General features: G+C 38.5%; 3 protein-coding genes across 4 annotated transcripts in view; 2 read left to right on the forward strand and 1 right to left on the reverse strand.

Annotated features, from left to right (window-relative positions):
• Window positions 1-13,213, reverse strand: part of lrp2a (low density lipoprotein receptor-related protein 2a) — a 56,604-nt gene extending 43,391 nt beyond the window's left edge. The window contains 14 exon segments of the mRNA XM_059342651.1: window positions 83-289; window positions 726-949; window positions 2,674-2,843; window positions 3,555-3,683; window positions 4,534-4,653; window positions 4,762-4,905; window positions 5,475-5,591; window positions 5,717-5,830; window positions 5,966-6,076; window positions 6,473-6,589; window positions 6,701-6,823; window positions 7,717-7,824; window positions 12,939-13,155; window positions 13,157-13,213. Of these exon segments, the coding sequence (XP_059198634.1) occupies window positions 83-289; window positions 726-949; window positions 2,674-2,843; window positions 3,555-3,683; window positions 4,534-4,653; window positions 4,762-4,905; window positions 5,475-5,591; window positions 5,717-5,830; window positions 5,966-6,076; window positions 6,473-6,589; window positions 6,701-6,823; window positions 7,717-7,824; window positions 12,939-13,155; window positions 13,157-13,213 (1,958 nt within the window).
• Window positions 13,214-14,126: 913 nt separating this feature from the next.
• LOC131978542 (coiled-coil domain-containing protein 89-like) lies at window positions 14,127-17,281 on the forward strand. The gene is made up of 7 exons (XM_059342211.1): window positions 14,127-14,235; window positions 15,137-15,609; window positions 15,808-15,938; window positions 16,021-16,157; window positions 16,254-16,330; window positions 16,435-16,519; window positions 16,618-17,281. Exons 1-7 carry the CDS (start codon window positions 14,179-14,181, stop codon window positions 16,624-16,626), a joined length of 969 nt encoding a protein of 322 aa, XP_059198194.1. The 5' UTR covers window positions 14,127-14,178; the 3' UTR covers window positions 16,627-17,281.
• Window positions 17,282-18,161: 880 nt separating this feature from the next.
• On the forward strand, window positions 18,162-21,726 carry LOC131978541 (coiled-coil domain-containing protein 89-like). Of its 2 annotated transcripts, none has more exons than XM_059342210.1 (7): window positions 18,162-18,270; window positions 19,491-19,963; window positions 20,175-20,305; window positions 20,388-20,524; window positions 20,613-20,689; window positions 21,330-21,429; window positions 21,526-21,726. In XM_059342210.1, exons 1-7 carry the CDS (start codon window positions 18,211-18,213, stop codon window positions 21,610-21,612), a joined length of 1,065 nt encoding a protein of 354 aa, XP_059198193.1. In that variant the 5' UTR covers window positions 18,162-18,210; the 3' UTR covers window positions 21,613-21,726. The 2 variants fall into 2 exon arrangements, with proteins under 2 accessions (XP_059198193.1, XP_059198192.1); XM_059342209.1 differs by having other exon boundaries at window positions 18,190-18,270; window positions 19,470-19,963.
• Window positions 21,727-25,670: the final 3,944 nt, after the last annotated feature.

Genomic DNA, 25,670 nt, shown 5'->3' on the forward strand with positions numbered 1-25,670 from the left:
CTGTGGAAAAATATGTTGAGTATTGTGTTGTAAATTCACTAAAATGCTGTGCTATTTTTGAGGAATAACATGACTTATTTACCTATGAAGGCCATCATATGTTGCAGTTTCAATGTAGTCATATCGACTGTCAACCCAATAGACACGCTTGGCTTCAATATCCAGTGTGATACCAGCTGGCCAGCCCAGTTTACTCCCAATGATCCCATACCGGTTGGTGCCATCCATGAAGGCTCGCTCCAGGCCTGGTTGTCCATTTACAGCTTCCCAATCTGAGAAGAACATATACCTGTAAAAGGAGGTTAAATGTTTAATCTGCCAGGTGGGATAGCAACATGCACAACTTGGGCCATAAAGATAGCATTATATTGTATTCCTTTAAAGAACATCTTGGGAGACTTTCCTCTTCTTAATTAAATCTAAGATCCAGAGCATCACATTGTGACCCCAAGTGGGTGGCTGTGCATCGCACCAAAGAGCTGTACATTAATTTACGATAAGCAATTCATCCATAGCCACCTGGCTCTCCTCCCCCCTTAAACTATACTATTGGATTACAATGAGGGTCATCACTTACATTGCTCCTCACTAATCCACCCAGGGCAATCTGCTAATCTCACACACACCCCCCATTCTTCCATGCCAATGGAGCACGACAGATACAGTATGTGGGGTTTGGGAATGGGTGGATAGATGAATGGATGGAACTTGGGAGATGTGCTTACCCGACAGTGGGGTCCACGGCCAGTCCTCTAGGGTTTCCGAGGTTTTCAGTGATGAGTGTGACCCGGTTACTTCCATCAAAGTCCACCATGTCAATCCTGTTGACGCTGGCCTCCACCACATACAGTTTATTGTTCACCCAATCCACCGCCAGGTTCTCAGGGTAGTCAACTGATACATTTAAAACCACCTGCATATTGGAACCGTTCATATCCACAGAAAACACCTGTACACAAAAGATGCCATTGTTGTCAGGAAATTAGCTCTTTGGTGGTCACTGCTTCAAGAAATAAAGGGAAGATATTAAAAGATAAGTTTGCATTTTTTAGGCTATCTTAATACAATACTCACATTCCTGAAGGTACACTGAAAGTGATATTGGTCAATGTAATTGTTGCCCCTGTTCATACTGGCCACACAGAGATCCTTCTAAACCAATTTCAATGTAAGTGAAGGGATGCAAAATCCCCAGTCCTTGTTCTGTGTAAAAATTACTTCTAAATTTTAGCTTCAGGAGGTTTTAACATCAACTTCAACATTGCTTTTTTTTGCCGTGGGTCCCATATCTACCTACCCAAAGTCAATTTCTGCTTGCCCCTTCAAAAATTGTTTTATTTATTAAAGGTCAAATATCAAATAATAGCAAAGACTTCTTTGGTTTGTTGGCAACCCACTTAGCTGCCATGCAGGCGAGATGCTGTTGGCTGATTATGGCACTCCAGTGACATTTGATGTGCCTTTGAAAAACAACCCCATTTTATCCACCTTGCTCTCAAACCTGCAGCAAACTGCGCAATACTGAGTTAGATGAATCAAGTGGACATCTTCCAAAAGCTTATTTGGTTAGTGCTTCTTTGCTGAATATATAACATGAACCTTGGATTTTGTAGCTCACAACAGGAGAAACAATTACAGCAAACAACACCTATTTAACTGAACATATGGGCTTGTATGTATTGCTTTAGGATAGAGATGAAAGACTGTGAACTTATTCTGTCAACAGCTGTCACAGACAATAACAAATAAACTAACAATAAGACACAGGTTTTAAAGGGAAGATATTATTTGTTTGCTTGTCTGATACTTATGTCTTGTTACATTACTGTGAAGCATGTAAGTTGTTTTCTGAACCGGTCACTCTAATCAAATACTATGATAGATCCACAGTTTCACAGAGTGGAAGCCTTAGTTGGCACCTTGCAGCTGGTTAGGGGGTTCTGCTCTTAGCAGCTCTGCTTCTTTTGAAACAAGATACAGACGTCTAAAAAGCAGGATTTTCAACTGACCTGTTTAAAGAGAAACTGAAGATGTGGAAATAGCCTGATAGTTTAACCTTTCTGGTTGCATTCACATGCCCTGTTTGTGCTTTCCCTACTTTTAATCTGACATGCTGCCATGGAGGTAGCTCATATACACAGATGCCCAGTCAGAGATATGTCCTAGCCTTTCAGCCCAGTGGCTGCACTTCAAACCAATAAGGACCAAAAACATAGGCTGAACAAAGACTTTGGAGCTGGTCAAAGAATGCATATAGATGGACGGTGCCACTGAAAACAAATACAGCATGAATACTTTGAACAAGATCGAGTTACAAAAATTGCACCCTGGTATGTGAACATCATACAAGCCTATCGGACAGGTTTCAAGATTAGGCCATTTGGATTCCATTCCACATCTACTTCCCTTCATTATGACCCAGCCACAAAGGAGCCAACAGCTATCCCATTATTATAGTATCAACTTGGCTGATATTTTACAGGATACCTGAAGGAATTCCTTCCTGGACAGCTCCAGTTTAACTCAAGCATTTCCTCAAAAAAGTAACTGGTCCACTCCTGTTGTCTCTTACTAAGGCATGAAAATATTTTCTCAATGTAATGCTCAAACACAAACACTGTATTAAATAGGTACATAAAGCATTTTATATATAAATTGGATTTTAAAAAATACCTTATTCTGAATGGTATCAGTCCAGAAGATTCTATTGAGATTATAATGGAAGTCCACTCCCACTGCAACCCCTCTGTTCTGTGATTGAACCAAAGTGCGCAGATTGTTGCCATGGATGTCACCTATTAGCAGGTCTCTGCCATTAGAAAATATCAAAGAGGGGACTCCAGCTGCAGCAGAAACAAAATACAACAAGTTGGAAAACAAAGTCATTTGAAATTTATGGAACAGAACTAGAGCATAATTTTTTATTAAAGTTACAATCTCTTACAATATCTCTGATTCTGTCTCTTTTTGCGGTACCTATGGCGATAAGCAGGTGTTTTTCATTTTGTATTTTCATTGTCTGTTGTCTTAGTTTGTTCGGTTTGGCTCTTTCTTAGTTTGTGAGGTTCAGACACCTAAGTGATTTAACCACCATTGTGTTACTTTACTCTGTTACTTGACTTAGCAGACACATGATGAATTGAGGAACAGATATTCAGTGTTGTAGTACCCATGCTCAACTAAAATATCAGTGGAAATTTACAGAATTTAGCACATTAATGAGATTCCCGACTTAAACTTTTGAAGTTAAAGTACCTTCTAGTCACTATCATTACACACTCTTTTCACTAAAGCTAAAGGCAGAGAGGTCAGTCTCTCAGTCAACACTCTTTCTATGTTCAACAAAGGCAAGAGACTAACTAAAACAACATTCGGCATGCAACAATGAACCAGAAAGAAGTGCAGACGCTCAGCAAAGCAGCCACAGTGGTTGGCAAACATGAAAGGCGGCTATGCTAATGGGACCTCATTTAGATGGATGACTCACACTTTTTAAAATCTGAGCATACTGTATGTAAGACAGTCTGATTAAATAGAGAGGAAATGACACTCACTTGAGACATCAGCTCTGCAGTATCTGTGCTGCTCCAGGATGTAGCCCTCTCGACAGCTGCAGCGATGAGAGCCTATGCGGTCCTCACACAGCTGGTCACATACGCCCCACATTGAACAGTCGTCAAAGTCTTCAGCGTGAAATCAAAACCACAGCAGATGAGGATTGAACACTGATTTGTTTTGCTCGAGACAAATTGCACTTTTAAAGCATTAAAGACATACAGTTGTAATGAAGTGTGAATCAACAAAACATTCTTATCCCTCCCCCTCCTTACCTCCACCAAGGAGGTTAAGTTTTGGTTCAGTTTGTCCGTTTGTTTTTTTATTTATGTGTCAGCAGGATTACGGAAACACTACTGGTCCAATTCTCATGAAACTTGGTGGATGGGTGTAGCATGGACCAAGGAAGAACCCACTGAATTTTAGAGCATATCTTAACAAAATGGTGGAAGAATCTTTTTATGTTTGCTAACACTGAGAGGTAGGGCACAGCCTCGGCAGGAGTCTGTGCTCTCTGAGTGCCCTTTTAGTTCCTTTTAAATTCCTCTTTAATTCCAAAAAGTTTGTGAGCTGTACTCCTGGGTCGGGGAAAAATAAATTTATGTGCACTTAAAGATCTTGCAAACCTGACAAGAGCTGATTAAGCCTAGGCCAGAATAAAAATCGAGTCAAGAGTCAGGGTTTACATGCACCAAGGTCTTATTTGGGCAAAGTTTTTTCTGTGCACCTCTGATATCCTGTAATTGAGTAAAGCAATTTTTAATCCAATCCCTAAAATCAAATGATGTCTAGAGGAGCAAACCACAAAGAAGGGTTTCTCATAGATAGCACTAAAAAGTGTATACTACTAGCTACTGCTTATTTCCTTTACTGAGCTAAATAGACACATTTTTTAACATAAAAAAACATTGAACATCCCAATTTATTATAAGAAGTAATCTCAATCATTGTGGTATAAAGCCAATGAAGGACATATACCTATACATGAGCGGCTATTGTTGTTGCTGACAATGTATCCAGAAGGACAAGAACAGGTTCCTCCATCGGGGGATGCATGACAACGATGCTCACAGCTCAGAGAGGCACATTTCCAAATACCTGACCGATACAGAAACCACATTAGTGAAATGATATACTTTAACAGCATTCTTTCTGTGATTTTAGGTGATTTAATGTGTACTTGACATAAGTTGTGTTGGTACTAACTGCAATTTCGCCCAGCAGTGGTGTTAGTTTCATCCTCTCCCTCCGGACAGTGAACTGTCCCATCACACAGCTGATCCATGGGGATACAGAGGCCAGAGGATGGACAGGGCCATTCTCCTGGATAACACTCTCGTGGTACGTTATCTACAGACAAAACATATTCACTTTTACACATAGAAAAGGAGAAATAAAATCAGAAAACAGCATAGTACGGAGTTTTCTTATATTAGATTATGGGGAATTAAAGATATTTTGTGTGTGAGACAGCCTTATCTCCATAGGAATGTGGTGCTGATCCAAAGAAAATTGTGACTGGGACTTTATTGTCAAGGAAATTACTGTCACTTTAAATCGATGCAGGGGAGTGGAGCTTTGAGGGGGTCACATGGGGGCTCAGAGGGCTTCTGCAGCCCATCCTCTAAAAACACACACTCTTCACAGCCGTGTGGAGGAATTCTAAAGCCCTTTGGGGGGCTGCGTGATCTTGTGCCACAAAGAGGCATTTGAATAACACACTTAAAGGAGCACAGGCATAGCGTCTTGCTAGTCCGAACAAACCATGGAGACTGGAGATGAATCAGGTTCACACAGAGAGCTTGAGCTGTTACACATTCAAGTGTACTCTAACCAGCCAGTGTCTAACACTTCTGGTCCTTACAGCAGAAAAAGAATAAGATTTATGATAACTGTTTTCTAACTTTTTGTATCCTTACCACAGCCTTTTTCATCTGCATTGTCCTCACAGTCGTCCTCGCCATCACAAACCCAGACTTGGTGGATACAGCGGCCACTGGGGCAGGTGAAGTAGTTTCCTTTACATGTGGGATATGCTGCAGGTGAAGAGGGGAATATCAATACACCGACATTTTCTGAGATTAAGAGAGACATCTATATGGGTAAGGAAAAGAGTCAAACGAGAGACAGGGGGTTCGGTTAGAAGACAGAGGTTACATACTGCAGTTTAGCTCATCACTTCTGTCTCCACAGTCATCATCATGGTCACAGACGTAGCGGTGAGGAACACACACCCCATTGTGACATGGGAACTGGCCCGTGTTGCAGTGCTGTGCTAAAGAAAACACAGGAGAAAAAGACAAAAAAGATCTATTTGGTGATGTATTTTTTTTTTAGGTTTCACTTATTGGAAGTCTCAAAAATGGCTTAGTGAGAAACAGTTTATCGCTAAAATTCAGTAGCTTCTTACTGCAATTTGCCTCATCAGAGCCGTCCCGGCAGTCAAGTATCTGGTCACATCTCTGGGTCCGGTTGTAGCAGGCCCCATTAGCACACCTCAGCTGTGGACACTCAGGGTAATCTGAAAGATTAAATCATCATCAGGGTAATGCTATACATTCAAATCAGCCTGACAACTGTGTTCTATTGAGCCTTTAAAATGTGAATAGAAAGGATAAGAGACGAAAATTTTACGCCACCACCATAACAACAGCAGTCGCCACAGCATTCTTTATACAATTGTGAGATTACCGCAGTGTGTAGCGCTGTGAGTCTACCATGTCGGCACAATAATAGCATAGCAGCTGAACTTCAGCTTGACTAATCCACCAAGGAATCTGCAATCAACCTCTGACAACAAGAAGCATATTGTGGCCCATTCTGTCCGTCAGCGAGGCTCTTAATCTTAACAAATTGATTAAAATGCCACAGGAGTCTGAGATACAAAAAAAGGGAAACCACCCCAGAGAAGACTTACGGCAGTCTCTTTCATCAGACCCATCTGAGCAGTCCGCCAGACGGTCACATCGGTATTCTCCTGGGATGCATGCCCCGTTACTACAGCTGAACTGGCCACTGGTGCACGTCCTTCCAGCTGAGGACAGATTGAAGAGTGACTAAGCAACACGTGGAACATGTAGTAAGAACTTGGTATAATCCATAAACATCCCTTGAAAAAACTGTTTATAATTTAAAATGTACTTACGACAGTGCTGCCTCTCATCCGAGCCATCCTCACAGTCCTCCTCATCATCACACACCCACACATCAGGGATACACTCCCCATCACTCAAACACTGGAAATGGCTGTCATCACATGTTACCTGAGCTGTGGGAATACACACAGAGCAATTTGTTATTTACATCAGTTGACTGCAGTCCAGTAATGGAAAGCTATAATGTGCATTGTCTAAAGACTGGCAGTGTTTTTATTTTTAATGCTTATATACACGAAAATCATGTGGAAAATATTGAGAGTTGTAAGTATATTTTATAGCACTGAAGTTATGAGGTCAAAATTTTACATACAAAACATGAAATCAACTTGTAAAACATGATGGGTGCACTTCTATAGATTAAACTACAAAACAGTAATTTACTTGATAGTTTAGTACACTGAAAAAAAGAGATTTTTTGGCCCTGCAATTATTATTTGAATCATCTATATAAATTCTACAAAGGAATACGAATTCAATGCTTTTACTTTAAAAAAGCAGTTTTTCATGTAGTGCATTACTTAGTGATTGTTTTTTATTATGTGTCCTCAGTTTTGTATGTAAATTGAATCATTTGTTCCAAGTAATATTCAGTAAACCAGTTCATTGGCTTAATTAGTTGATATTTGATAAGTAAAATATAATTGAGGGACATCAGTGAATCTGCAATTTATTTGCTTTCATAAAAAATAAGTGGTTCTATTAAATAAATATTACTTAGAAACAGCCTGAGAAAAGACTACAAACACTTTCTGTGTGGAAAAACTTGCCTAGCTTTTTTTAAGTCAATGTCACTCAATTTTTTGTGTATAGATAGTATATTTTGCTGATAGTACCTCTGTTTTTTAAGTAAAGTTTTAAATTCAGGACTTTAACTGAATGCTCAAAATATTTCTTTCATCCTTGCTGTAATTCAGGTTGGAATGACACATAAAAAAAGCATTTCACTAACCCAACCCTTTCAGGTGCAATGTTGGCCTACGGTGCAATATAAAGAGTAACTCACGGCAGTCGTGTTCATCAGAGTCATCTACGCAGTCTGATGTGCCGTCACAGTGCCAGTCACCTGGTATACATCGACCTGTCCCACAGCGGAACTGCCTCAACTCACATCCTAAACACAATGAAAAATTTGACATAGTAAATGCTTCATCTCATAGTAAATGCTTCATCTCATAGCTTATGCTATCAGAACTTTAGTCACAGTTACCCATCAATGTTTTGCCATTTAAATGCTGATTATTACCACAATTATTGTTGTTATCATTCTATTTTGTCCAAAATGTGTCAATCTGTCCATCCTGGGTCCTTGAGGCAAGAAGAAAAATCTTCTTCTTTTTCAAAATGCGGTTACAAAAAAAGAAATTTTAATTCTTAAATAGTCTGTATTTCATAAAAATCTGGCATAAGGTGGTAGGGATCTCTTCCACTGATAAAGCATGTTGTTAACAGCATTGACGAGCCTTGGAGACAAGCGTGCCAGCCAACCGCCGACAGTTACACAATCTTCACTGCACTCATCCTGAGCCTCCTTTTGATGTTCTCACTGAGTGGCATCTGTAGAGATAAGGTACCACCACTCTACCTTCCCTGACGTTTTCCAGGAGAGATTGATTTAGGCAGCATAGTTCAGTGGCAGAGCACTCTGTCAGACCCGTCCAAATAGGAATGTGCAATTCTGATTGTCTGTCTGACAGCCTGATTTATGGTGCATGCTGTTCCTGTCCGGTCTGAAATGTAATTGGAATAAATAGTGGTACTGGGTGGTACCGCAACCATTTCAACTCAAATTCTTCATGAGAAGAGCTGTGAGGTGGTGATTGGTGGTGCTTGCTTGGGGTTGGTGGTTTATCTCTGTGCTGTCTTATCAAGCATTTTGGAAACATTTTTCCTTATATTCAAATAGCTTCCTACACTTGCAAAATATTGGGGTTACTTATCTAAATCAAATGCTGTGGTATCCAATAGCTATAGCACTATAGTTCTAAAAGAATGGCTTGAAGTTACTAGTTATGCATTATTATAGACACAAGCTGTGACTTAATTGTACATCTACTTGACATATGTGTTTACCTGAGCAAAAGAGTTCAGGTAAACTAACAAAAATTAACTGCAGACAACCCTGCAGCCTATTGGCTTGATAAATGCGGTGTGAAGATGGATCATTTCCACAACAGTGGTGGAGTCACTGCCTGTGCTACTGCAGCAAAAGCCATGCATACGCTACAATCAAGAATTCTTGTCTCAAATTAAAAAAAAAAAAACACCAAACTGCTTTACAACCAACCTAGCAAAGCAAGCTGCAAATTTAACTGTTTCAGCAGCCATCCAGAAGGCAAAAGCTTTTTTTTCCTGCTCAGTTTACTAATGATAAAATTGCTCACAATCTCCTCAAAGGAAGCCTTTGTTTCAAGGCAGTGATCCCAGTGGTTTCAGCATTATCTATAGCATGGCAGCAGGGTTGCATACAGTATACACACTGCTAAGAGATGCACTCTATCTAAAAAAAAACATAAAGGGCGGATTCAATACATTAATGTCTTGATGTCCAGAAAACACTTGTCTCTGTACAGGACAACAAAGTTTAAAAAACCTGAATGAATGTGTTATTAAACATGTCAAACAGTAAAAAAAAAAAAATTAGAAAATAAAAAAAGGCAAAACAAATGAATGAAATACACTTTCAAAATCTGCATCGGAAAAGATCACAATGTTCATAGCTGCCATACATTTAGACCTTGGTTGATAACTTAAAACCACATATGCCAAGGAGAAACCAATCTGCTGGAGGCTTTCAAATGCAGCCAGTGTTTCCTGACAGTATTACTTCTGGGAAAGGTGACAGATACACTGAAGCTGAACCTTTCAACAGCACTATCTTGTGAGAGGGGTTCTTCTTACATTCTGTAAAGAACGTCTTCTTTGTAACTTTTCCTTAATCCTTGAATTTCTATTTCTTCATCCTAACAAAGTCCCAATTTGACTATCATTATCAATATTAGAGAAGGTAAAAGCCAGTGTGCATTTCAGCTATTAAGAATGTTGAATGCAAGTCTGATGATCAGTGCTTTTTTTGTTTTTGTGTAATTTAATGTTTTCCTTTCCCTTCTTTCTAGCCTTGTTTTTCCTAATTAGCAACTTAAACCCACAGCAGGAGAGAGCACCGCACTATCCATGCAGGAAGATAAGGACGCCCTACTATTGCCCAACAAAGAAGAGTAGTAGAGGAATTTTCATTAGAATGAAGCCCCCCATACGCCTTAAACCCCACTGTGAAATCACAATGGCACAAAAGAGGTGCTAGCAGGGATGCAAACTCATAACTGGAAGTGTCACCCTAAAAAACTACTCGACAGAAAGGAGAGTACAGTAAGACTCACTTCCTGTGATAAGGTTAAACAAAAGTGGAATCTAAGCTACCCTCTCATGGCCACCCATTATGAAAACACCTGTCCACCACCACTGAAACCTCTCTTTCTTGTCACGTGGGGCCCCTGAAAGATGTCTTCAAGCTTTCATCAATACCGTCTTGTTTTGGCGCAGCCCTCTGCGCTCACTGAATATGTGTGGAGAAAAGTGGAGAAAACGGCTGCTGGCAGCATGAAACGCTGGACCCATCCATGCTGTCAGAGCGAAGTGCTGCTGCCTATTTCATATGGAAATCAATGCAGCAGAATGCAGTCAATTGCCAAACAAGTGACTTTGGCTCTTACTGCTACACACAAAACAGTGAAAAACCGAGGGGCTTTGGCAGTGGCATGGGAGCAAAAGGGAGGAATAAATAGAGTGTGGAATAAAGCCTTGGTCTGGTTAGAATTGAGGAATACTCAACATGATTTTTGGTACGTGCCTTAACAAAAGCATGAGTGAAAAGAATCATAAAGTAAGTTGTCACAATGCAATGAGCCGGCCACTGGACAACTTATTTTTCCTCTGTACAGTGACTTAATGGAGACTAAACTCCATCCTCAGTGTTTGTAACCTAGACTAAGGGAGCTGCAGGAAAAGAAAGGATTTGCTCTCAATTTGTGCCAACTGTGTTCCTGTTTCTAACGCAGTGTAACTGTTGCACAAGGATTTAGGCTCCTACACCGGAAAGAAGCCGGCATGCGTGAGGTTTAACAGGCACGTGCAGGCCAAGTTTGTGTCTTAAGAAAGTTTGAACACTACAGACTCAAACTAAAAATAGGTGTGATGAAATAAAGACAGTCTAGCCCTGGCCACACCTGACCAACTACTAGCAGATTATATTAACATTAACGATCATGTTGTCTGTTTTCATTATTCTGTGTAATATCATGAAATAAGCACTTAATGTGTAACATCATTAAAGATCTTATTGTGCACTTAATATGTTATTAAGATTTCAATGGCCAATTATTAATGACGAAAACAACTCAACTTAGTGACAAAATATGTCTAGAACAGCAAAAATGGCAGAGGATAGTTAACAAACCACCACTGTGAAATCCCCTCAGACTGACACATTAGCTATTAATGCAAGTGTAAGCATTCTGTAGCAGAATCAAGCCCAAGAGCTGGATAATGTGTTACAGAAGGTCATGGAGGGAACAATCGTCAAACTAAAGGATTTTTGGGGAGGATCAAGAAGAGATTAGAGAACGTATCCTGTCCCTTACATACAATCCCCATTGCAAAAAAAGTCTGGATGCTGTGTAAATTGTAAATAAAAACAGAATGCATCAAATTCAGAAGAGTGTATATTTACATAAAACAACAGTTTATCAGTTTGAACATTTAATATAATAATAATCCTTGTACTGTATTAAAATACAGGATATAAAGGACTTGCAAATTGTTGCATTATGTTTTTATTTTCATCACGATGTCACAACTTTTTTGGAGTTGGGAGTAAAACTACATAAATAAAAAACATGAATAATATTCCTATTATATCACATCTTTCAGTGTGATTCACACTACCAGACAGCTTTGAGGAAGCACTTCATATTCTGTATAACATGGATTGGATATTAAAAATTCAGGTTAAAGATAAATGACTGTAAATTTTAATAAAACATCTAAATTATTGTCCGTCTACTGAGCAACATAAACATGCTGACAAAGTCTACTGAGGGCCTGCAGTGATCATTTTGTAAACATAAGTTGTCATCAGAAAATGTCAGCTACAAGAGCTGTAGCTGCTGTAATTCTAAGGAAATGCCAAGTGAATTTTTTAAATGCTACAGTCTCACTGTCAACACTGTTACATTGTCTTTTTGGCATGGACAGTCCACCTCTGTTTTTGTGTAGCCAGTGAGGAAATTGCTGCAGGATATTTTATAATAAATACATAAGGAAGCTAGCCATGACCTTAGTCTTTGTACAGTTTTTACTTCACTCCAAACTGCTCCTTAGGTAGAAATGGTTCCATTCTGCAGCAGCTGCAGTGTAATTAGTTGCTTGATTCACACTAAGGAGCTTACATACTAAGGGTTGAGCAAAAAGAAAGCAGATTACAATTTGAGAAGTAGGTTCTAGCTGGGCTACAAACACAAGAGACAAACACAAGACTGTCATGTATAAAGAGCAGTAATCTGGGCATTTTGTCTTACATTAGAAAATAAAGTGCTTCCTCAAGCTGGAATCAAGTTTGAATTAGTGGTTTGCAGCGTAAAATCTGCTCCACTGAATGAGATTTGTACCAGTAGCTCTCAGTCCTCACAGATTGTCTGTAAGTCACATGCTCTTTTCTGTTACCTAGCAACAGTAAAGCTCAGGCAAAAGTTCCTCAAGAGAACTTCCAATCTGTCTGAGGACGGCTTTGTGCTCAACCTTTAAAGTAATACTATGTGGTAAAACACTCAGCTCTAGAGCCAGAATAACATTACATAGTGGCCACATCAAAATGACTGGAGAAGATTGTGTAGTTCCATTATAGTGGCTTTTTCAATCATCAACAAGGTTATTTCCATCCATGTGTTTAGTTGATTTATTCTTTAATTCCATTCAAAATGTGTACAGTTACTCTTTGGATGGATGGTTAATTGTTCTGTGCTGGAAAAAAAAGAATAAATATAGAAGCATTTTAATTCAGCAACAATTCAATTTCCCTGCACCCCCAGTAACTTGTTTGTTTTGATGAGCAACAAGTGCACTGAGGGAGTAGCACAACAACTCTGCAGGTCCTCAATGAATCATTCAATGAATCATTCAGCTGAAAGCCTGTGTGAATTAAGAAAATGTAGAAGGGAAAAATAGACTTACCTTCAGAGTGGCACCATCTAACACAGCATATGAAGACGAGAAAGAGTTGAAGTAGCAGTGCTCTCCACATTCTGGCTGGTCCGTCCAGCTCCGCTGTGCAGATGGAGGAGCTGTAGGGACTGGGGCTGGGATGCTGTTGCTTTCTTCTGTCTGTCTTTCTTGGCCCGCTAGTTGATGAAAAGGGGCGTGCACAAAGGCCAGGACAGCCTCTCCCCCAAAGCCAGCCTCGGCCCTCCGGATAAATCCCTCTGGCCCTGGAATCTGCATAATGCCATGCAGGTCCGACTTGTCCCGAGTGCCAGTGATTTTTCACTCACAGCGGGCTATCAACACTGTTTATTTGCCCCGCACTTGGGAATTAAGAGGGTGCACACGGGCGCCTAGGAGAGAAATAATGATGGGAGTATTAAAAATGTTGGGGTTTTCTTGTGTGTTTTTTGTAAGAAAAAGGTTTGAGTTATGGTGTTCGTAAAGCCCAGACGAGTAACGTAATCTTGACGTCGGTAGTTTGTTAGTTTGTGAGCTACTTGTTTTAAATTACACACACTTTCCCCAAACCAAGCTTGACAAACGACAAGAAAAATGCACGTCTTAAAAGTGGTTTAGGGTGAAAATGCCATAACTTATAATGATATATTACTCCTAATGTCCCGTAAGCCTACTAATAATAATATTTTCCTAAAGATTTCACAGGTTACTTGAAAAGCAATTAACGTTGCAAACGTACGTCATACTGCCAAATAAAAATAGACTAAATGAATTACCACATATAAAACAGTAAAAAAAAAAAAAAAAAAGAGCATTTAAGCAACACAATAAACTACTACCATGATATTAAAGTCGGTCCATCCCATTTTATATTTTATTGCTTGAAGTATGCCTAGGTTGTTCTTTTTACTTAATTGTGTTGTTATTGTCTCTGTGTGTAATGCTGCTGCTACACTGTAATTTCCCAGCTTGGGATAAATAAAGTATATCTATATCTATCTATCTATCTATCCACAGTGGCAGCGGCTGAACAGAAGCCCAACACCTCCACCGTGCGGCCGTGACGTGGCACCAACGTCTCACCTGCCGCCGCTCCACTATCACAGCTCGAACATGGTTACCATGAGCGACCGAGCAACTGAAAGTTGCAGAAATAGAGAAATGAGCCTTGGGGTGCGAAATTAAGTGGCTTTTAGTGTTAAAAAAAAAAAAAAAAAAACAGGGGCAAGCGTTTTCTTTATCTACAGTCATCATGGCAACTCCACAGAGAAATGCAGAAAACTTCATCGCGGAGGGCAACAGGACCGAGGTGTGTAAAAGTTATACGATAAATCTGTTTTCCGTTGATGATAAACAGGTAACTTGCTAGTCACACTACAAAGTAAGTGTTAACATAAATGTTACGTTTTTAATGTTATTTACGCAGTATTACAGGGAAATATTGTTTTATAGAACAAAGTTATTTTATACATCCATGATTCCACTATATTTATTTGTTAAGCTTCATTTGATATAATTTTGAATTCAAACAACTGTACAGGAAGTAGAAAAGAACATTTAGTTTGATTTACTCCAATGTTACATGTAAATGTATCTCTGCCTTAATAATACTCATGTACAGTGTACGTTCTTATAAAACATGCATTGTTCCACTATATTTATCTGGAAAGCTTTATCTGACAATATTATGTATACAAACAACTGTACAGAAAGTGGAAAAGAAAATGTGACAAATTTGTTCCAATATGATCTTACTTGAAAATTAATCTTTACCTTAATAATAATGATATAAACTATACCAATAACAGGTAGCTGGTATTTTAATCCTTACTTTACTTTAGATACTCAGTTCATTTAACTGATAACACTACTTTTTAACTTATTTTTTCAATATGGTATCAGTGCATATTAGCTTTGGTAGATATGTTGCATGTCACCTGATAAATGACAGGAAATTAAAAGCACAGTGTCATTCATCATTACAAAGTTTGTCTATCAGAGAGCATGCAGAGTTCATTTTTTTCCAGTGGTACATGTTTTTGGTATATCTTGATCCCAATTCTATTTACCAATACACATATTTTATATACTGATATCAGTATCAGTCACAAAAAACATTCAGGCCCTCCAAAGCATAACTTTACTAAGAATCTGACAACATGTATCCTATGTATCATGTTATAACACAGGACATTTTCCCTTACTCCCAGCATACGGACAGTTTTCTGAAGTCACTGGAGAAACTCTTCAGCCCTTCTGTGGATGATACAACAGAGACAGTGATCCTGCCGTCAAGGATAGATGAACAGTCAAGTCTGATTTGCATGCTGAAACAGAGAGCAGATGATGTGCTTCTTCGATGTCAAGCACTGCAAAAAATCAGTACAGAGCTGGAGGGCCACGTAACAGACTGTCAGAAAGAACTGGATGGTGAAAGAACAAAAGTAAAACGTTTGGAGAAGAGATTTATGGATTTAGCTACCATCAATCAAGCAATTATTGCTTTCATGAACAGGTATAAATATCAAAATGCCCAGCTGAAGATGGAAAAGGAACAGCTGCAGTCAGAAAATGACACAATTTTCTCCAAGAAATTAGAAGATAAAGAAGTGCTTGTCACAAAACTGATGCAAGAAATCAAACAGCTGACAGAGAAATACACAAATGAGGAAAATAAATATCGGTAAGATATAGAAGAACTATTGTAAGTTATTGATAGCGCTGAAAGGTTCGACAGAAATGTAATTACTTGTTGTTATATGTGGAATCTATCGAGTAAAACAGCAAACATTCCCTGGTTTTGACTCTTAAAATAAGAGTATTTGCTACTTATCTCTGTTATTCTGAATATCTTTGCTGTATTTAATCTATATTTTTAAAGGGAGAAAGTAGCTGGATTTCAGTCAAAACTCCAGGAACAAACCACTCAGCTACAAGCCAAGAATGCATCACTATTTGATCAACTGCATGATGCTCAGCAACAACAAAGAGATGCTGTAGAGATGTGCAACGGTAGGTAGTCGACACTTTATTATGCTCTGAAGTGTTACAAAGTACAAGCACTTGTAAACTTGGCATTTACTTCCACAATCAGACCTTAAGATGAAGCTAGAAAAGGCCAAAGAAGAGCATGCTTTGAAGGAAATCAACATGAGAGAAAGCATAACAAGCCTCATTAAAGAGAAGGACAAACTACTGAATCTGTCTATGGAAAGAGGAAAAGTGATTCAGGTGATGGAAAAGTATTTGTTCTCCCAATTTAAATCCCTGCTCTGCACAGATAAGCCAAACACTTCACACAAAATTGACTACACAAATTGAATACAGGAGAAACAACAGGAAATCCAGCAGCTGGAGGCAAAATGGATGGAAGAGAAAAAAGCCTGGGCCAAAGCAGAGGACAGGTAAATTGTGCATCACTACTGGAAAAAAAACAAACCTTGAAAGATGAAGTATTGTCCCAGTCTTTATTTGTCTGTGACTATATTTGTCCCTGACCTTCATTCAGGTTTGATCAGGAAGCAGAGGCCGTTAATGCAGATATCCAGGCTGCTCTTGATGAATCTGCGACAAATTGTGGGAAGCTAAAAAAGGTTTGTGGAAAACTGCAATGTTCAAAAGTGTGATTGACTGTGACCCGTTATAGGGCCAAGAACATGCTCAACATATCTTCAATTATTTTTTTTTACAGGATTTTTAAGCCGTCTAAGAGCACAGCACCAGACTCCTTATACAAGAAAGGGAGTTAAATAAGAAGATTCGCCACATGATGGGCGAAATTTCAGTATTCTGCAAGTGTTTGCTTACCAATGTTTTCATTAAAAACAAAAAAAATCCCTAGGATTGTTTGCTAACTGATAGTATAAGGCCAAACTGTGACAAAACAAATTATATTGCAATGTTATTTTTTATCCTGTCTTCACTTTTCCAGATAACTTGAACCACAGCTCAAAATACTTAGCATGACATGTTAGAAGTTCCTGGAGTTTGCTGATAACAACTTGATTTACTCCTTGTGTTGGCTTTTAAAATGCAGCATGTATGCAATTGAATGGCCATTTTGGAAGATTATGGCATTCCATAATTCCAAACTGGTTCAGTAAAAAGGCATGAAATTCATGTCACGAACACATGGGGACCTGGTCTTCAAGAATGCACTGGAGTTTGCTGATAACAATTTGACGTACTTATTTTATTGGAGCAGCATGAATACAATTAAATGGCTATTTTGGAGTCATGCAGCTGACAAGCGGTCTACCGTAAAGTGCAATGTAATGCGCACTAAAATTTAAGGTGCAGATGGCGTGACCGCAGCACGTTGTTTCAGATCAGTCAGTCCACCAGGGGCTACGGAAAAAGAGCCGTGCAGTGCACTTTATAGATGTTATCACGCACTTTTTCCCACCCAGGTGTTTCCTTTTTCCCATTCCTCAGAAGTTTTTGCATCCTTTTCTGTTTTTTTCTCGGAGGAGTACTAGTGGCATTGCTGCTCGAAGGTGTGTCGCCCCGTAAAGCTGTGTCGGCATGCTGCTTTGTTGTCTTCTGCTATCTTCTCCTCGACCAATGGGATGAGCGTATCGTCTGTATCGTCATACTCGTGTGTGAATATGCTGTCAGCTCATTGGTCACAGAGCAGGAAGAGGCCTGGGAACAAGTTTACCGTAAGTTTACTTTAAAGCGCCCTGTTATTCATTTTTCATTGGCACTTACTGACTATTTTTCGACTGTCACAGTAATACGGGACAAAGTGGGTCCCTTTTCACCTCAATACATGACGGGTGCTTTTGTTTCTAAATACAGGACGATTCCGTTTTTCAAGGGACGGTTGGCAACTCATAATGTCCCGTAGGCCTACTAATAATATTTTTCCTAAAGATTTCACAGGTTACTTGAAAAGCAGTTGACGTCAGCTAAGTTCGCGAGCTGTTAGCAAAATTTACGTCATGCTGTCAAATAAAAAGAGACTAAATGAATTAACACATGTAAAACAGTAATCCAAAGAAACAAGAAACTACTACCAAGATATTAAAGTCGGTCCATCCCTCCACAGTGGCAGCGGCTGAACAGAAGCCCAACACCTCCACCGTGCGGCCGTGACGTGGCACCAACGTCTCACCTGCCGCCGCTCCACTATCTCAGCTCAAACATGGTTACCATGAGCGACCGAGCAACTGAAAGTTGCAGAAATGGAGAAATGAGCCTCGAGGTGCGAAATTAAGTGGTTTTCAGTGTAAAAAAAACAAAACAAAAACAGGGGCAAGCGTTTTCTTTATCTACAGTCATCATGGCAACTCCACAGAGAAATGCAGAAAACTCCATAAAGGCGGAGGGCAACAGGACCGAGGTGTGTAAAAGTTATACGATAAATCTGTTTTCCGTTGATGATAAACAGTTAACTTGCTAGTCACACTACAAAGTTAGTGTTAACATAAATGTTAAGCTCTTAATGTTATTTACACAGTATTACAGGCAAATACTGTTTTACAGTGGCGGTTCTAGACCAATTTTACTGTGGGGGCCAAGGAGGGGCCAGTGTTCAATCAGAGGGGCACATTAAAAAACGCCAAAGATGATATCTTAGCATTCAAAACCTTTATTTTAGCTTATTTAAAAAATCTCATTTAAGTATATTTGGAAGATACAAATACATTGATTGAAACAATGAGACTTACCAACAATAATAATTATTTTTGTAGGACAATGACATTACCCATTTTTGTGCACAATTACTTTTTATTTTATTTTGAAAGTGCAGAACAGTGAGAATGATCTTTTATTATATATACGCAAGCTTTTATTGCACAATAAACTGTTATACAATGTACACATTCTAGGTTTCTTTTGCGTACAATGAGATATTGTTTGACCAAAAATGGGTAAGAATTGTTCCATCATTGTTCATTATAAATTGACCATTTTATTATTAATTTGACACAGGGGCCACAGCAGGGGCCAAGAGCTTTTTCACAGGGGCAGTGGCCCCTGTAGGCCCCTGTGTAGAACCGCCACTGCTGTTTTATAGTACACCCATGGATGTTATGTTATACATCCATGATTACAGTATATTTGGTAAGCTGTATCTGATAATATTTTGAATACACACAACTGTACAGGAAGTAGAAAAGAAAATTTGTTTGACTTACCGCAATACGATGTTACATGTAAATGTATCTCTGCCTTAATAATAATCATATGTACTGTGTTGTACAGTGTTTAATGTAAGTTCTTATAAAACATGCATTGTTCCGCTATAATAATTTGGAAAGCTTTATCTGACGATATGTTGTATACAAACAACTGAACAACTATACAGAAAGAAAAGAAAATGTGACAAATTTGCTCCAATATGATCCTTGCATGTAAATTAATCTTTGCCTTAATAATAATGATTTAAACTATACCAATAACAGGTAGCTTTGGTATACATTTTAAATACTGATATCAGTATCAGTCACAAAAAACATTCAGGCCCCCCAAAAAACAGCATACACAGCATACTAAGAATCTGCCGACATGTATCCTATGTTTCATGTTTTAACACAGGACATTTTCCCTTACTCCCAGCATACGGACAGTATTCTGAAGTCACTGGAGAAACTTTGCAGCCTTTCTGTGGATGATACAACAGAGAAAGGGGTCTTGCGGTCCAGGATAGATGAACAGTCAAGTCTGATTTGCATGCTGAAACAGAGAGCAGATGATGTGCTTCTTCGATGTCAAGCACTGGAGAAAATCAATACAGAGCTGGAGGGCCACGTAACAGACTGCCAGAAAGAACTGGATGGTGAAAGAAAGAAAGTAAAGCATCTAGAGAAGAGATTTATGGATTTAGCTGACATCAATAAAGGAATTATTGCTTTCATGAACAATCATGAAAATCAGAATGCTCAACTGAAGATGGAAAACGAACAGCTGCAGTCAGAAAATGACACACTTTTCTCCAAGAAATTAGAAGATAAAGAAGTGCTTGTCAAAAAACTGATGCAAGAAATCAAACAGCTGACAGAGAAATACACAAATAAGGAAAATGAATATCGGTAAGATATAGAAGAACTATTGTAAGTTATTGATAGCCCTGAAAGGTCAGTCTATTGGTTGGTCGACAGAAAATCAATTACTTTTTGTTATATGCTAAATCTATCGAGTAAAACAGCAAACATTCCCTGGTTTCAACTCTTAAAATAAGAGTATTTGCTACTTCTCTCTGTTATTCTGAATATCTTTGCTGTATTTAATCTATATTTAAAGGGAGAAAGTAGCTGGATTTCAGTCAAAACTCCAGGAACAAACCACTCAGCTACAAGCCAAGAATGCATCACTACTTGATCAACTGCATGATGCTCAGCAACAACAAAGAGATGCTGTAGAGATGTGCAGCGGTAGGTAGTCAACACTTTATTGTGCTCTGAAGTGTTACAAAGTACAAGCACTTGTAAACTTGGCCTTTACTTCCACAATCAGACCTTAAGATGAAGCTAGAAAAGGCCAAAGAAGAGCATGCTTTGAGGGAAATCAACATGAGAGAAAGCATAACAAGCCTCACGAAAGAGAAGGACAAACTACTGAATCTGTCTATGGAAAGAGGAAAAGTGATTCAGGTGATGGAAGAGTATTTGTTTTCCCAATTAAAATCTCTGCTCTGCACAGATAAGCCAAACACCTCACACAAATTGCTCTTGAATACAGGAGAAACAACAGGAAATCCAGCAGCTGGAGGCAAAATGGATGGAAGAGAAAAAAGCCCGGGCCAAAGCAGAGGACAGGTAAATTGTGCATCACTACTGAAAGAAAACCTTGAATGATAAAGTAATGTCCCAGTCTTTGTCAGTGACCAGTGGTGGAATGTAACTAAGTATATTTATACAAGTACTGTACTTAAGTACAATTTTGAGGTACTTTTACTTTACTTGAGTATTTCCACATTTGTAACTTTATACTTCTACTTCACTGAGTTTTAGGGGTCAATATGTTACCTTTACTTCACTAGATTTAGCTGACAGCTTTAGTTACTTTTCAGGTTGAGATTTAACATAAAAACATGATAAATTTGAAGTGATTACACATGTTTATAAATTAAACCACATAAAGTATACAAAATAGTTAAATGAGCTCTACATTGACAGCAGTAAATCACTGCTTGCATAAATGCACCAACAATAATAATCTAACACTATATTGTGTGTGGGGCTATTTTGCATAACGAGTACTTTTCCTTTTGATATTAGTACTTAACATTTTGATACTGATATGTTTGTACTTTTCTTCAGTAAGTTCCGTACGCAGGACTTTTACTTGTAGTGGAGTCATTTCACAGTGTGGTACTCATACTTTTACTTAAGTAACGGATCTGAATACTTCTTACACCACTGTCTGTGACTATATTTGTCCCTGACCTTCCTTCAGGTTTGAACAGGAAGCAGAGGCCGTTAATGCAGATATTAAAGTTAAGTTCCTCCAGGCTGCTCTTGATGAATCTGCAACAAATTGTGGGAAGCTGAAAAAGGTTTGTGGAAAACTGCAATATTGAAAAGTGTGATTGACAGTGACCCGTTATAGGGCCAAGAACATGCTCAACATATCTTCAATTATTATTTTACAGGATTTTGAAGCCTTCAAAGAGCACAGCACCAGCCTCCTTATACACGAAAGGGAGTTAAATAAGAAGCTTCGCCACATGATGGGCTAAACTTTAGTATTCTGCTAGTGTTTGCTTACCAATGTTTTCATTAAAAACAAATTATTTTCCCTAGGAATGTTTGCTCACTGATAGTGCCAACAATTAAAAAAAGGCCAAACTTTGACAAAACTGATTATATCGCAATGTTATTTTTTACATTATCTTTTGAAATGGAAATGGAACCACAGCTCAACATACTTGGCATGACATGTTAGACGTTCCTCAAATAGAAACCATACTTTACAAATGTTCATATTAAAAAAACATTATAATAATAATAATAATTTTGTAGGGCAGTATATGGATAATGGATGTATTTTTGGGCTTCGGGATGGCATTACTTAGTTTTGTTGCCACTGACATCTAAAAAGTTCAAACAGGCATCGCATGAGACTTTTTCCTAAGTTACTGGAAGGTCATTGGTTGGAGAGACCAACACATGACCAAATTACATTTTCTGTCTCTTATTGTTGCTTTACTTAAATATAAATCCTGCTGATTGCAAATTAATGAAGTCACTGTATGGTCCATTTGAAGGCTGATCCACTGAGCATGCAACTGTTTGCTTTAAAGACAAGCCAAGGGGCGTGTCATGCTGACAGTCCATGTGTTAAACGTGTATTCACACACTCGAAGAAAGAGCCGCATGTCTCCATGTCTCCCACTGACAGTCTTTAAAGGGTTGATCCCAGGCTTTAAAGCCTGTAGAGCCCCACTGCACACACACACACACACACACACACAAACCAACACAACTGTGAGTGGTCTTGAACTGCTCAACTAAATCGGCTGTCTGAGCATGCGCAGTCCGTCCTGTTAGTTTATTCCCTCAGGTACCGACAGGGGGCAGCACAAACCCGCTTTGTAGGAGCTACCTGATTTCCGGTTGCACTCACCAGCTGCTCCCCTCAGGCTACTTTTATTTCATAAAAGATTTACATTTTCACAAACATGGTAGGTAAAACCATAGATATATATAAGAAAGGCTGTTCCTTGGTTATTTCCATTTTATGCTAGGCTCCATTACAGGAAATTGTAGTTTTTACTACAAGTTATATTTTACAAACAAAAAACAGTAGTCATGACAACAGTGCATCATATTTGTATATAGGCCTAAATTATATTAAACTACCCATAACTATTTAAAATAGATCAAATGTACTCTTCTGATCAGAGTTTGCAGGTTTTGTGTTTTCAAACTCTCCAGCACTAATGTCACACAGCTGCTCATACTGCATCATTTTCAGTTTTATGATCAGACTTCATGTATAGATGTACATCAGTGTTACAAATATGCGAACAAATATATGCTTTATTTCAAGCCTAAACAAATCTTTTTTTGCAGTATGTGATCAATACAACTTAATGAAAAGCTGTGTTTGCAATATTTTCCATTTCCACAACATTCATTGGACAAACCTTTTTTGTATAGCAATCAATGTTTTATTTCGATTTGAATTCCCCTTTCTTTACCCTAAACTAATCTAATGCTTGTCCACAATCTATAAAATTATTTATTTGATATATGTAGCTGAACCCGAAAACACTGCAATGTAATAGTCCCTGTGAGAAAGGGAAGATATTAGAGTAATCCCCTACGAAAAATGCTCTTTATCTCCTTTTTAGTGCCATTCAGTGAGTGCAAAATACATCATTGTAATTCAGTTGGTCTGAAAGTTTAATATGTCCCACACACAACTCTAAGAGTCTGTAATTACCAGCATCAAAAACATAATTGAGAACATAAACAGTGATGGATGTGCATGAAAGAAGACTTTACAATCTTTTTCACAACTTACAAATGTTGCTGCAGCATATAGTAACACTATGAATGAATGTCATTCATCATAGAGCAGAGTGACAGGTTGGTTTTTGCCAAGCAATTATTCAGTGCAACATTCCTTTGTGTCAGAGAGTCTCCTCTAATTACTTCTTGCCTGGAGCTTTGCAATACAAAGCCTCTTCACCTCAAGCACAACAGGCTGCCAGTCTGCACAGGACCAGCCGCATCTCTAAACCACACCAAGGGGAGTCAGCGAAAAGGTCACCTTCACAAGTGAATGGTCAGATGGTCATCTTTTAGGGTCTGGAAGGTGAAGCACCACCTATAGCTTTCAGTTACTGTGATATATTGCGTGTCACCCACCTACTGTTTGCAAATCCTAGGTCTCAAAAGTATAATTAAAGGAAACAAATCACAAGAGCTGAAGAACAGAAGGTGAAGTTAGTTGAGGTTTCTGTTGAGAACACTGTGATCATCCACTGTTTCTGATTGGTCACCCTTTTCTGGAATATCTCAACTAGTTTTCATAACTTAGTGATTTTATCATTAGTTTAGAAAATCTCAGAATCTTTAACCCCTTTTCCCCCTCAGGCACGGTCATTCAAAGTCCAGGGCAGAGACCAAAGGTGAGCAGGACTTTCCATTAGGGCTTCTAAATTTTAAAACTCCCCTACCTGTGGAATTTATGCTGGCACAAATGCCACTTTTTATATCACCTCTTAAAAATGCTTTTAACCCAATTTTATTGCTGCATGTTTGTCCAATTGCGGTTTTATTTTGATGCAAATTATTGTAGTTTATATCCAGCATTTGCCTGTAAGGTTTACCAACTTAACTAACAGATTTTAAGTATAATACTTTTAAAAAAACAGTCAACTGAAAGCCAGATTCCCAGATCACATATGTAATAACTATCCCACATATGCTCATTATGGATGAAACAAACTTTAAACTTCATTGGTTAAACAGCTTTTAACCAACATCAGTGGTGGAATATAATAAAGTACACTTACTCAAGTGCTGTACTTAAGTATAATTTTAGGTTTTAGCATTTCCACTTCCACTTTTGCTACTTCTACTTCTACTCCACTACATTTTAGAGGTAAATATTTTACCTTCTACTCCACTACATTTATTTGACAGCTTTAGTTACTAATTACTTAAACTCATAAATTATGATGAGTTATTGTAGGTTAAGCTACTCACTAGTATATAAATTATTTCAAATAACCCCCACTTTTAGTTTGAAATGGGCCATTCTGCATAATGCAAGCTTTTACTTTTGGTACTTTAAGTATAATTTTAATACTAATACCTTTGTAGTTTTACTTAAGTAAGATTTTGAATGCAGGACTGTAACAGTCTGTTTTTCCACTGTGGTATTGCTTCTACTTCAGTGAAAGACCTGAGTATCTTCTCACTGACCAATAATGCCTAAGGCTCACCTTACAAAACTCAGTCTAATACATCACCACAGGCATTTTATCATTTTGGAGCTAATACTGCGAGATATTAAGTATTACATTTTAAAATTTAACTTTTGTGACATTGTGAGTTTTCAAAAAGTTTAAATAGACAAAAGCCCTGATGTAACAACTGATTTTGTTGGCAGTTAAAACAGTTCGGTAACTTTTCAATTAAAACAAAAAACACACAATATGATAACAGTTCTGTGTTTCTTTCCAGGAATAAACTACTCCCTAGTAAACCAATATATCTAGAGTTGATTGTACTTCCAGTGATTAAAATGCACATTTCCGCAGACACACACAACATTGCTTCACTGCTGCAAACATGTCAGTTCCCCTGCCCTGAGGGCAGAGCGGAGTCCTGGCAGGGCTCAGTGTGGGATCTGGTCTGCTGGTGCCTCCTTATAAAGGAGGGGCGAGTGTCTCGGGGTCTCTCACTCGGCTCCACAGAATGACTGACACTGCTGCTGCTGTTTAATCAGTGGGCTAACTGGAGCTCACTGTGCACTCTGCTCCTCTGCTGCTCCTGCTACCTTCTTCAAGTCTGCAACTTCTCCAAAAAAGGACACTGAAAAACAACTAATTACAGCATCTCTAGAGGAGGTTGGACTGTGAGTATATAAAGACAATTGCTCAGTTATTTGAATGATACACTGGACTTTTACATCAGAATTATTATTTAATATTTTTAGATCACATTTTTTAGCATTATACTGTTTTCTGAAGTGTTAAATTCAGCACATAAAATGTACGGTTGAGGAAAAAACTTTTCCAATTTTGTTTTGATATTGCTACTTTTCTCCATAGTTGGGACA

This window comes from Centropristis striata, chromosome 10 (assembly GCF_030273125.1).
Source record: "Centropristis striata isolate RG_2023a ecotype Rhode Island chromosome 10, C.striata_1.0, whole genome shotgun sequence".
NCBI classification, from domain to species: domain Eukaryota; kingdom Metazoa; phylum Chordata; class Actinopteri; order Perciformes; family Serranidae; genus Centropristis; species Centropristis striata.

What these genes read in the sequence shown, in the direction of transcription:
- LOC131978542 (XM_059342211.1), top strand. Translation starts at nt 14,179, where the DNA reads ATGGCAACTCCACAGAGAAATGCAGAAAACTTCATCGCGGAGGGCAAC. An exon ending in CGGAGGGCAACAGGACCGAG is followed by an intron (nt 14,236 to 15,136) that starts GTGTGTAAAAGT and finishes CCTTACTCCCAG; the next exon opens with CATACGGACAGTTTTCTGAA. An exon ending in AAAGAGGAAAAGTGATTCAG is followed by an intron (nt 16,158 to 16,253) that starts GTGATGGAAAAG and finishes AATTGAATACAG; the next exon opens with GAGAAACAACAGGAAATCCA.
- LOC131978541 (XM_059342209.1), top strand. Translation starts at nt 18,211, where the DNA reads ATGGCAACTCCACAGAGAAATGCAGAAAACTCCATAAAGGCGGAGGGC. An exon ending in CGGAGGGCAACAGGACCGAG is followed by an intron (nt 18,271 to 19,469) that starts GTGTGTAAAAGT and finishes GTTTTAACACAG; the next exon opens with GACATTTTCCCTTACTCCCA. An exon ending in AAAGAGGAAAAGTGATTCAG is followed by an intron (nt 20,525 to 20,612) that starts GTGATGGAAGAG and finishes TCTTGAATACAG; the next exon opens with GAGAAACAACAGGAAATCCA.